The sequence below is a fragment of the Symphalangus syndactylus genome, chromosome 10, assembly GCF_028878055.3.
Source record: "Symphalangus syndactylus isolate Jambi chromosome 10, NHGRI_mSymSyn1-v2.1_pri, whole genome shotgun sequence".
Lineage (NCBI taxonomy): Eukaryota > Metazoa > Chordata > Mammalia > Primates > Hylobatidae > Symphalangus > Symphalangus syndactylus.
In genome coordinates, this window is record NC_072432.2 from 28,583,668 (window position 1) to 28,596,771 (window position 13,104).

General features: G+C 37.5%; 1 protein-coding gene across 2 annotated transcripts in view; it reads right to left on the minus strand.

The window, feature by feature from the left end:
• C10H10orf67 (chromosome 10 C10orf67 homolog) overlaps window positions 1-13,104 on the minus strand; it is a 152,953-nt gene that overhangs the window by 38,922 nt on the left and 100,927 nt on the right. For both annotated transcript variants that reach the window (XM_055296761.2, XM_055296760.2), the window contains one exon: window positions 2,079-2,166. In XM_055296761.2, coding sequence (XP_055152736.2) covers window positions 2,079-2,166 — 88 coding nt within the window. The remainder of the gene's footprint in view (window positions 1-2,078; window positions 2,167-13,104) is intronic.

The window sequence follows — 13,104 nt, forward strand, 5'->3', positions numbered from 1 at the left end:
GCTGTATAAAATGGGCCAGACATAGGAAAATACAAACTGTGTGAGTCCATCTACATAAATTTAAGAACAGGCAAAACTAATCTGTGGTGATAGAAATCGAAACAACGCTTATTTGGTGTGGTGATGGGGGCAATGTATTGTCTGCAAAGGGACATGAGGGAGCTTGCAGGGATGATGGAAATGCTCAATGCCTTGACTTACATGATGGTTACAAAGCAAAACTCTTCAAATGGCACACTTAATATTTGTGCATTTAACCATATGTGAAATATACCCCAATAGTAATATCATAGCAAACTTTTTCTTTCATAGCATTTATCCAAATTTGTAATTTAAATTCCGATGTTTCCCTATTAATGCCTATCTTTTCCACACTGTAGATCAGGCACTATTCTAAGCTCTGCAAGCAAAATAGTTTATAAGATGGACCAGTCTGTCACCTCATGGAATTTACAGTCTGTGAAGCAAAGAGCCATTTTTGTCTTGTTCACTATGTTACACTCGGCATGTAGCTTGGCGCTTGGTACGTATGTGTACTCAACAAATATTTGTAGAGTGGATGAATGACTAGAGAGAGGGAACCAAGGGACAGTGTTAGTGGATCTAAACTCACACATTCACTTGCTTACTCTTTCCCTCCCCTTCCCCATCAGTTTTTCTTAAGTATTTGAAAATCTGTATACACTCTGATGAGTATCTCATGTGTCAACATACTGTGTGGATGTATAGATGAAGACTCATAAACTTTGAATCCAGGAAACAGTGGCACATGGATGGATTCTAGATCAGATGGAGTTCCATCTGCCTCCACGGGAAGGTGAATTGCATGGCCACTTGAGGGCAGGGCCAAGATTGTACTCAGGAAAAATACTGGATCTACTCATGTGCTTGAATTGGTATAATTTTGAGATTTAGAAGTCTGTTTCATAAAGCCTGGATAATTCAAATTTGTACTAGAAAATATTACCAGCTAACAATCATAAAAAAGCCTGATTTTGAGTGACACAATATTCTCCTGGATCCTCCAATGTTTTATTTGCTTAACTGATTAAATTTCTAAAATGAGAATTACTCCAACTAAAATTATAACCTGCAGGTGAGAAGAGGAAAAACCAAGAGGGGAAAAGAGACACTATATATATTCCTATCTATGGAGATCAGTTTGGGAACATTTCAGAGAAATCAAGTATTAAAATCCTCAGCAAGGTTACTATATAAACTTAGTTATAAACAGGAATTAATTTAATATTATCTTGCAAGTGTACTTAAGTTCTTTGATCTCCTGCAGCAACTTAAATTTAGAAAATGGCCTTAAAGTGACAAATGTTGAAAAAAAATTTCAGAAAGAAGATGATTTTAGATTGTATACCTCTTGAAGCAAAAAAAAAGAGGGTATATTTATATATTTTATGTTTCTTAGGCCCTTCCCCACAAACCCGAGTTGTCCTCAGAGCACTTAGCATCACAGCAGGTTCTCAACAAAGTTTGTCTCATTTTGGTTAGTTATTAATTGAAATTTAGTGGATATATTTCTATACCGGGCATCATTTACCTTAACATTTAGAACCCCCAAATGAAAACAGTAAGTCAAATAGGTTAAATAACAGCATAATATAGAATTGGGCTTTATCTATTTACATGAACTCTAATGTGAAATTGAATGGCTTGGCACTAGGAACAGATTCTCCTATCTTCTTTTCTTCCTTTGGATGTGACTGGAAGCTTAGACTCTGAGCTTTGATATTTCCCAATATTACATCCATGGCCACAAATGGGCAGACTGACAGATAGGCTCCAGGCAGAATGAGTGCCCGCTCCTCTGAAATTTGTACTTACCCCTATTGTAGCTCAACTATATTGCACTGTAGCCATTTGTTTACACATCTACCTCTCACATTGGACTGAGCTCTTTGGGTTCAGGCACTTTGTCTTACACCCTCAGCATCTAGCAGGGACTGCCTTGTACTATCTCTAGAGCCTGTAATGACAGGGGCTCGATAAACCTTAAACGAGAACAGAAAGAAACAGACAGGTATATTCAAAAAGACAAATAGCATCTAAACATTACATGCACTTACAATATAATTGAAGGATGTGTCAGCAAGCACTGCAAACTGACGAAACAGTGTGTGCCTTGTAAACATCTCATTCTTAAGGACATGAAAGCTGAAATTTAAAAAATGATGAAACTTAAAATGTATATAAATCATAGGATAAAGCAAATAAGCATTATGTTAATGAGGTAGGAAACTACATTAAAATTTTAAAATATTACCAAATAAAAATTTAAAAATATTAGCATGAACACACTACCTCTTTCATTTTTAAAACTACGTGTTGCCTGGGCAAAGTGGTGAAACCCCATCTCTACAAACAATTAAAAAAAATAACCAGGCATGCATGGTGGTACATGCCTGTAGTCCCAGCAATTCAGAAGGCTGAGGTGGCAGGTTCACCTGAGACTGGGAGGTCAAGGCTGCAGTGAGCCGTGATTGCACCACTGCACTCCAGCCTGGATGACAGAGTGAGACTGTGTCTGACAAAAAACCAAAAACCACACACACACATAAAAACCAAACAAACTTACATGTTTTTCAGCTTAGAAAAGGCATAGAAGTAATGGCAATGATCACCCCTACTGCCCAGACTGTGATTTCAAAAAGCACTTCTCACCAGAATAATTCAGGGCATTTTTCAGAAATGATTGTTTCTAGATCTAAGGCAATAAATGCACAGAATGAAGCTGAGACATCTTATTCTACCAGAATTCAACAAAGTCATCAAAGGTTATATCAAAAAAACACAGTAATCAATTTGGAAGAGCTCCTGTTGACTTAAGATTGGAGAAATCACACATCAAAGATAGTAAGAACTACAGTGTGTTGAAACATCACACATATATTAGCTATTTGGGAAATTCCCAGCCTATCTTGATTGCAAGCGATGCTAAAATTAGGAGATTTGCTGTCAGGAAGACATACTCTGTAGAGAAGGCAAGAGAATGGCTGGACAACCTTAGAGTCTAGGAAGAAACAAAAATCACAGCATTTACTCACACAAAAGACTCTTTGAAGAGATCAGATGTGTGACGTCCCTTCAGCCATCTCAGTAGGGTCCAAAATAGAGATGAGATTATCTAGGAAAGACCTGAAAAGGAGCCTCCCATCTAATGAAGTGACTTCCCGTGACAAACATGGGAGACCCACAAGATTTTGAGAATGTTATATCAGCAACAACACTGCCAGATTGCACTGAAAAGGACAGAGAAAGGAAATAAATGAAAGAAGGTTATTGGATTCCCAAAATTCTACAGGCAGGAAACAGATTGATAAAACTACTCAGGGTCAAACATTTGCTACTTTTCATGAAGGAAGATATTTGACTCAGTAGTAGTGCTTTGGGCCCAGAAGGTGGAACCTTGAGTCACAGAGAATTAGCCCAGGCCTTGAAACCTAATGGCATTATGCTGAAACAATTTCAAAATTGTTTGGACTAGTGACTCAATTTTCTCCTTCTACTTTCTCCCCTTTCAAACAAGAATGTCTATAGCTATTATTGACATTTATGTCAACACAATGCCTTTCCCACTATTGTATTTGGGAGCAAATAATCTATAATTTCACGAGTCGACATATGGAGAGAAATTTTGTCCCAGGATGAATTATAACCAGAGTCTCACCATACCTAATTTAGATGATGCAAACTGGGACTTCTGAGGCTGATAACACTTAGATGAAATTTTGGACTTGAGTTGATGCTGTAATGGGTTGAGACTTTGGGGGATATTGGGATGTGGTAAACGCATGTTGCATGCAGGATAGGCATGATTGTTTGGGGGCCAGAAGGTTGACTGTAGTAGAGTGAACATTGCGCCCCATGAAAATACCTACTTTCTAATTCCTGGAAATTTTGAGTATGCTACCTAACATAGTAAAAAGAACTTTGCAGATGTGTTAAGTTACAGATCTTGAGACAGAGTAATTATTCTAGATTATTTAGTGGGCCCAATGTAATCACAAAGGTTTTTTTAAAGAAGGAAGCAGGAAGATCAGAGTAGATATGAATGAAGCAGAAATAATACATAGAAAGATAATAGCTAAGAATGTTCCAAAATTCAGAAATGACATTGACCCATAGATTCAAGAGCTAGACCAGATAAATAAAAGGAACTATACCTAGGGACATGATAATAAAACTAATGATAACCAAAGATCAAGGGAAACAATTTAAAGTACCCAGACATGAAAAAAAAACCAACAGTAAGACTGACAGCTGCCTTCTCAACAGCAACAATGAAGGCCAAAGTACTGACGTTATTTTTTAAATTTTTTAAATTTATTTACTCATTTTGAGATGGAATCTAGCTCTGTTGCCCAGGCTGGAGTGCAGTGGCACGATCTTGGCTCACTGCAACCTCCGCCTCCTGGGTTCAAGCAACTCTCCTGCCTCAGCCTCCTGAGTAGCTGGGATTACAGGTGCCTGCCACCACGCCCAGCTAATTTTTGTATTTTTAGTAGTGATGGGGTTTCACTGTGTTGGCCAGGCTGGTCTCGAACTCCTGACCTCATGATCCGCCCACGTCGGCCTCCCAAAGTGCTCGGATTACAAGCATGAGCCACCATGCCTGGCCTACTGACATTATTAATCGGCTGAAAAAATAACTGCCAAGATAGAACTCTATACTTAGCAAAAACTTTCTTCAATAATGAAGGTAAAATAATGACATTTTCCTCCAAAGAAAAGCTGAGAGAATTATTTGCCAGCAAACCTGTATTAAAAATTAAGAAACAAAAAATGAAAGAGAGCTATTCAGGCAGCATGAAAATGATCTCAGATGAAAACATAATAAGCAGAAAAAAATGAGAGGCCCAACAAAGAGTAAATGTGTGAGTAAATATAAATGAATACTGAGTATGCCAAACAACAATAGCAACATTTCATGGAGTTAAAAAAATAGAATTAAAATTAAAATATAGGAGAGAATTAAATGGAGTGAAAATACTCTAAGGTTCTAGAATATTTGGGAAATTGGTATCAATAGTAATTTCTAAAACACTGCAATAAGCTAAGAATAAGATTTTACAAAGGAGAAATTTCAAAAAAAGAAAATGAATAACTAACAAATTAATAAAAGAAAATATGGAATAAAAAAGATTCATTGGTTCAAAACAAGGCAAAAAGGAGAGAAGAAGAAATATAAAACAGGTCAAATAGAAAACAACCTGTTAAGTAGTAAATACAAACCCAACTATAGTATTTTTACTTAAAGTAAATAAATAAAGTATGACAATTAAATAAAATAAAACTGACAGATTAGGTTAAAAACCCAATTATACGCCGATTACAAGAAACACATTCAAATATAGAAATAAGACAGGCTGAAAGAAAAAAGTTGGAAAAAAATACACCATGCACTCTTAACCAAATAGTTAAGCAGACATTAAGCTAAAGAGCATTACAAAAGATAAAAACATTTCATAATGATAGATATTACTGATAACTTCACAAGATGAGATCAGTATCTAAATTGTGGGTACCCAACAACTAAGATGTAAACTATGTAAAGTAAAAATGGACAGATTAAAATAAGAAATAGATACGTCTATAATCATGGTAGAAAATTTAATACTTCTATTTTAATAGTTGGATATGATGCCAAAAAATTAATAAGTATGTAAAAGATAGAAACAACAAAATTAATGAGTTGACCTCATTGAAATATTTAGAACTCTGCACCCATCAATGATAAAATTTTTCATTCTTGGCCAGGTGTGGTGGCTCATGTCTGTAATCCCAGCACTTTGGGAGGCCGAGGTGGGCAGATCATCTGAGGTCAGGAGTTTGAGACCAGCCTGACCAACATGGAGAAACCCCGTCTCTACTAAAAATAGAAAAAACATTAGCCAGGCGTGGTGGCGCATGCCTGTAATGCCAGCTACTCGGGAGGCTGAGGCAGGAGAATTGCTTGAACCTGGGAGGTGCAGGTTGTGGTGAGCCGAGATCATGCCATTGCACTCCAGCCTGGGCAACAAGAGCAAAAACTCTGGCTCAAAAAAAAAAAAATTTCATTCTTTTCAAGAATAAAAACATTTTAAAAAACTAGCCATAGCTTGAACCATAAAACAAACATGAAGACATTTTAACAGATTAAAATTATTCAGAGTAAGTACTCTGAGCACAAGAGAATTAAACTAGAACTGTAACTAGCTAATCTTCAACTTACTGGAAATAAAACATATTACTTACTCTTTTTTTTCTTGAGAAAAGTTCCCACTCTGTCACCCAGGCTAGAGTGCAGTGGCATGAACAGGGCTTACGGCAGCCTTGACCTTGTGGGTTCAAGCAATCTTCCTGCCCCAGCCTCCCATGTAGCTGGGACCACAGGTGCATGCCACGACACCCAGCTAATTTTTTTATTTTTTGTAGAGATGGGTTTCACTTTGTTGCCCAGGCTGGTCTCAAACTCCTGAGCTCAAGCAGTCCTTCCGCCTTGGTCTCTCAAAGTGCTGGGATTATAGGCATGAGCCACTGTGCCCAGCCCATATTACTTCTAAATAACCCATGGATCAAAGAAGAAATCAAACTGCATTTAGAAAATATTTTGTTTGAGTAATAATAAATATATTATATGTCACAACTTGTGGGAGGCAGCTCAAACAATACTTAGAAGAAAGTACATAGTGTTAAATGCATATATTCAAAGAAAAGAAGTCTGAAAAATCAATGATCTAGGCTTCCTTCTCGAAATCTAGTAAAAAGACAGCAAATAAAACATTAAAAATTAGAAGTAAACAAGATAAAAGCAAAAGTCAATTACTCTATCAAAAAACCATCAAAGCTAATAAATTCAGTAAAGTTACAGGATACAAAATAAACATACAAAAATCAATTGTGTTTGTATATACCAACAATAAGCTACCCAAAAAGAAATTTTTAAAAAAATTCCATTTATAACAGCATCAAAAAATAAAAGACTTAGGTATAAATTTAACCAACAAGGTAAAAGATCTGTATCTTGAAAACTATAAAGCACTGAAGAAAGAAGTTAAAGTAGATACAAATAAATAAAATGATATCTTGTATTCATGAATTAAAAGAAGTAATATTGTCAAGATGTCTATACTACCCAAAGTAATCTACAGATTAAATGCAATTGCTACCAAAATTGCGGTGGCATTTTTCACAGAAGTAGGAAAAATAACCCTAAAATTTTATGGAACCATAGAAGATCCCAAATGCTAGCCAAAGCACTTTTGAGAAAAAGGAACAAAGCTGGAGGCAGCTCACTTCCTGATTTGAAACTATGTTACAAAGCTATAGTAATCAAAACAGTATGATTGTACTGACATGAAAATAGACACTTAGACCAATGGAACGGATTAGAGAGCTCAGACATAAGCTCATGCATATATGGTCAACTAATTTTTGACAGGAGTGACAAGAATATACAATGGGGGAAAGGATAGTCTCTTCAATAAATGATGTTGAAGAAACAGGATATCTACACATAAAAGGATGAAATTAGACCACTATATTACACAATAAGTACACAAAAATTAACTCAAAATGGATTAAAGCCATAAACATAAGTCCTGAAACCATAAAATTCCTAGAAGAAAACATAGGAGGAAAAGCTTTTTCACGTTGGCCTTTGGCAATGATTTTTTGAATATAATACCAGATGCACAAGCAACAAAAAACAAAAACGAATAAGTAGGATTATTTCAAACTATAAAGCTTCCTCACAGCAAAGAAAACAACAAAATGAAAAGACAATTTAAGGAATGGAAGAAAACATTTGCAAACCATACATCTTATCTGATAAGGGGTTAATATCCAAAGTGTATAAGAAACTCAGCCTAACAGCAAGAAAACCACCCGATTTAAAAGTGAACAAAGGAACTGAATAGACATTTCCCCAGAGAAGACACACAAATGGCCATGTATATGAAATATTGCTCAATATCACTTATCATCAGGAAAATGCAAATCAAAACCACAATAAGATATCACCTCACTCCTGTTAGAATGCCTACTATCAGAAAGACAAAAGATAACAAGTGCTGGTGAGGATGTGGAGAAAGAGGAACCCTTGCACACTGTTGATGGGAATGTAAATAGTTCAGCCACTGTGGAAATCAGTCTGAGATTTCTCAAAGAACTTAAAATAGAACTACTCTTTGATCCAGCAACTCCACTGCTGGGTATATACCCAAAGGAGTATAAATTGTTCTACCATAAGGACACATGCACATGCATGTTCATTGCAGCACTGTTCACAATAGCAAAGACATGAAATCAACCTAGATGCCCATCAATGGTAAACTGGATAAAAAATATGGTATACATACATGATGTAATACCACACAGTCATAAAAAAGAATAAAATCATGTCCTTTGCAGCAGTATGAATGGAGCTGGAATCCATTATCCTAAACAAACTAACACAGGAACAGAAAACCAAATACCACATGTTCACACTTATAAGTGGGAGCAAAACACTGAGTACACATAGAGAGAAAAATGGGAACAACAGACATCAGGGCCTATTTGAGGGTGGAGGTTTGGAGGAGAGTGAGGAATGAAAAACTACCTATCAGGTACTATGCTGATTACCTGGGTGACAAAATTATCTGTACACCAAACCCCTACGACATGCAAGTTATCCATGTAACAAACCTGCACACATACCCCCTGACCTAAAATAAAAGTTAGAAAGGAAAAAAAAGTTTTTGAATTAAAATTAAAATTTTTAAAAAGTCAATGAAAAGACATATGAGAAAAGTTCAGCAAAGGCAGTTATTTCTTTGAGATAAATAACACAAAACTGATAACTCCCAATAGACTAAGAAAAAAGGAGAAAAACACAAATTCTCAGGAATGCAACACAAATATCAGGAATGAAAAAGGCACATCACCAGAGCTTACAGATACAGTCATGCACTGCATAATGATGTTTGGTCAAAGACGGACTGCATATACAATGGTGGTCCCATAAGATTACAATGGAGCTGAAAAGTTCTCACTGCCTAGTAACGTCTTGACAATCCTGACCCTGTGTAGGCCTAGGCTAGTGTGTGTGTTTGTATCTTAGTTTTTTTTTTTTTTTTTTTTTTTTTGAGACGGAGTCTCACTCTGTCGCCCAGGCTGGAGTGCAGTGGCGCGATCTCGGCTCACTGCAAGCTCCGCCTCCCGGGTTCACGCCATTCTCCTGCCTCAGACTCTCTGAGTAGCTGGGACTACAGGCGCCCGCCACCACGCCCGGCTAATTTTTTGTATTTTTAGTAGAGACGGGGTTTCACCGTGGTCTCGATGTCCTGACCTCGTGATCCGCCCGCCTCGGCCTGCCAAAGTGCTGGGATTACAAGCGTAAGCCACCGCGTCTGGCCTGTATCTTAGTTTTTAACAAAAAAGTTTAAAAAGTAAAAAATAAAAAAATTTAAACCAGACAAAAGCTTAAAGAATAAGAATATAAAGGAAAAAATTATATACGTATATTTGAGACAGGGTCTCACTCTGTCACCCAGGTTGGAGTGCGGGGCGTGATCACAACTTACTGCAGCCTCAACCTCCTGGGCTCAAGCGATCCTCCCACCTGTCAGGCTGCCACGTAGCTGGGACTACAGGTGTGCACCTCTATGTGAAAAAATAATCGTGTATAGCTGTACAATATGTTCATGTTTAAAGCCGCTATTACAAAAGGGTCAAAAAGTTTTAAAAATTAGCTTATAAAGTAAAAAAATTACAGTAAGCCAAGGCTAATTTGTTATTGAAAAAAACATTTTTCTTTGTAAATCTAGTGTAGCCTGAGTGTCTAGTGTTTACAAAATCTACAGTAGTGTATGGTAAGGTCCTACGCCTTCACATTCACTCATCACTGGCTCACCCAGAGCAACTTCCACTCCTGCACGCTCCATTCATGGTAAGTGCCTTGCACAGATGGACCATTCTTCATCTTTTATACTGCATTTTCACTGTATCTTTTCTATGATTAGGTATATTTAGATGCGTAAACACTTACCATTGTGTTACAATTGCTTACAGTATTCAGTTATAGTCTCATGCTGTGCAGTTTTGTAGCCCAGGAGAAATAGGCTATACCATATAGCCTAGGTGTGTGTGGTAGGCTATGCCATCTGGATTTGTAAGCACACTCTAAGATGCTCACACAATGATGAAATCACCTAATGACACGTTTCTCAGAATCTATCCCTGTCATCAAGTGACACATGACTGTCATTTATATAATACGAGGATATTATGAATAACTTTATATCAATAAATTAGACAATTCAATGAAATGAGAAAATTCCCAAACATAAAAGACAACACAAATTATCAAACTGATTAGTAGAAATTGAAAATTAGAATAGCCCAATTTTTATGACAAATTGAGCCTTATTGAAAACTTTCCCCAAGGGAATGATAAGCATTCAATTCAGAATATTTGCTAATTGGGAGGGGAGGTGACAGGCACTGGATGGGCAACAGGGACCATGAAGCCACTGCTAATTCCTTCTTTCTTTACCTGTGTGGTGAGGACACAGGTGTTCACTTTGTTGAAGTAAGGAGCAGTATAGAGTTTCTGTTTACAGCGGGTTCCAAGGTGAGGGGACTACATGAGCAGAGTGGGCCTTCACATTGCATGCCCTATCTAGATTTCTGATGTTTGCAGTCTCTCTGGGATGGCAATCTAGTGCTCTGAGTGTAGGGGGCGGGGGGGGAAGGAGAAGGGATGTGTGCATGGACCTCTTCCATACATGCAAGGCAGAGTGGCACAGGAACCACCTGTAACATTTCTTATGTGCTTGGTAAACGTGGTGGGCAAAAGTGAGCCCATCTGGCCCAGAGCCCATCAGGCAGAATGGAGGGTGGCTCAGGTGGATGCATGTGGATTGCCGCCTGGGGTGGAGGTGGAAACAGCGGCATCACCGTGGCATCAGCCTGGTAGGGATACGTTCCGAAGCTGATATGCCACACCTGCATACTGTTTATTCGACAATGATGACATCGGCAGTCACATCAGGCTTGGCACACCAAGAGGAAGGACTAGCCCTGCCCTTGTCAGCACGGCTCACATTCAATCTTCCTGGAAATAAGAACTCCGCAGAGATGGAAAAGGAGCTTGGAAATGAAGTCCTGAATTGGACTGGGACCCAGTATAAATCGTGAATTGACTGAGAAATCATTGGATTGGATTCTGACCTTGACTGGCTAAGGCGAGGTTTTTCCTCTACTAAACAAAAATGAGTACATCTAATCTAGGATCAGTTACAGTAAAATGAAATTACCATGTTAGCCCACGTAAGTCTGTGACTACACAATTAATCTCCACACCACACCACAATGAAGTACTCTATACAAATGCACTCTCTATGGTGCTGCATATGCCACATTGAATTAATACCTGGAGCTGCACTCTAAGTAGAGAGACATAATCTACAATGTCCCAATTAGTTGGTTAAATGAGAAAACATAGAAAATGTGTAGTAGTAAATACTTCTGCTTTCCTAAATATTTAGATACCAACATAAAGTCTGCAGAGACCAAAACGATTAATATGATGGTCAACATCTTGGTTAATAGAAAATCAATTGGAAGTAAAACTTTAAACTCTATGTCTACTAAAAAATACAAAAAAAAATTAGGTAGGCATGGTGATGGGCACCTGTAATCCCAGCTACTCAGGAGGCTGTGGCGGGAGAATCGCTTGAACCCAGAAGATGGAGGTTGCAGTGAGCCGAGACTGTGACACTGCACTCCAGCCTGGGCAACAAGAGCAAAAACTCCCTCTCGAAAAAAAAAAAAAAAAAAAAGTAAAACTGATATGTTCTTGTAAATCATCAATGAAGAATAGGGGAAATCCCGTAGGGTCAGAGACAGGGTAAATCTTAAGGATGAAAGTGAACCCTACAGAAATAAATATCATTTTATTCAGCTCTAGAGATAATCCAAAACCTATGTGCAGGGAAATGAAATCAAGTGCATATTTAAATTTTCTTTTGTCTCACATGTATCTACATTCTGTTCTTAAATAACTATGTGAGACAGGGCAGGTGTTGATATGCACATTTTACACAGCACAAAATGCTTATCAGCACATACACGAAACACGGGTAGGAGATCATTTCAGCACCAAACAGAACAAGGCAGAACATTTTACTACAAGGTGTTTTTGCCCTCAATCCTGTGTTTTTTCTGTCTTGGCATGGATTCTTTGTGCTACCGCACTTAGGATGAATTATTTCCATATAATATACATAGCCAGGTATAGAAGCTTATACAGACAAGGTCCATAGTGTGTGCTTAGGAAATACAGTGCAAACGTAGGGCATTGCCATCCCAGGATCTTATGTGTAAGCTTCAAGTTTGACCTCCGATGGCCTCCATCAGACCAACACTAAACCCACTGTGCCTGGATGATGCTTGACTATGAAAGAATATTGCAAAAGAATTTCCCACACATGTTAAGGAAGAGAATCTGGGGGAAATTATGGCAGAACACAACTAAACAGAAGACAGAATTTTAATGTTAACATGTCAGGGTAAGGGAAAAAATAAGCATTTTTCCGATTTGCATCGTTTTTGTCCTTTTCAGAATTTTACAGTTTCACTTTCTCCATTTTGAAAAAGGCAAAGAGGGTACTGGGAAAAGAAACAAAATGCTTATGCGAGTGAAAAATAGATCTGAGAGGTTGAGGAACCGGGGCTGCTGTGTCTGGTAGAGGTTCTGATATATAAAGCAACTTTATAAAGACAATACAAACTAGTTATATATCATTGTGTGCAAATGAGCAGGAAAAGGTTTTAATAGCCCTGTGAAAGAAGATGACTAAATAGGTCTGATTAAACCAGGTATTAAGAGAGTGAGTCTGTCCTGCTGATCTTTTATAACAGAAACATAGATAGGAAATGAAAACATCTCGAATGATTTTACTTCTCAGTGATTTTGATTACTCTTCTATTTTAGACCAATTATTTTGCATTTCTTGTAGAAGTATATGAGGTGATTTAACATTAATATGTAAAAAAATTGCAACATTCCTAACTTCCTTAAAGGATGATTAGTCATATTTTTAGAAATAGAATTTGTATATATCACAC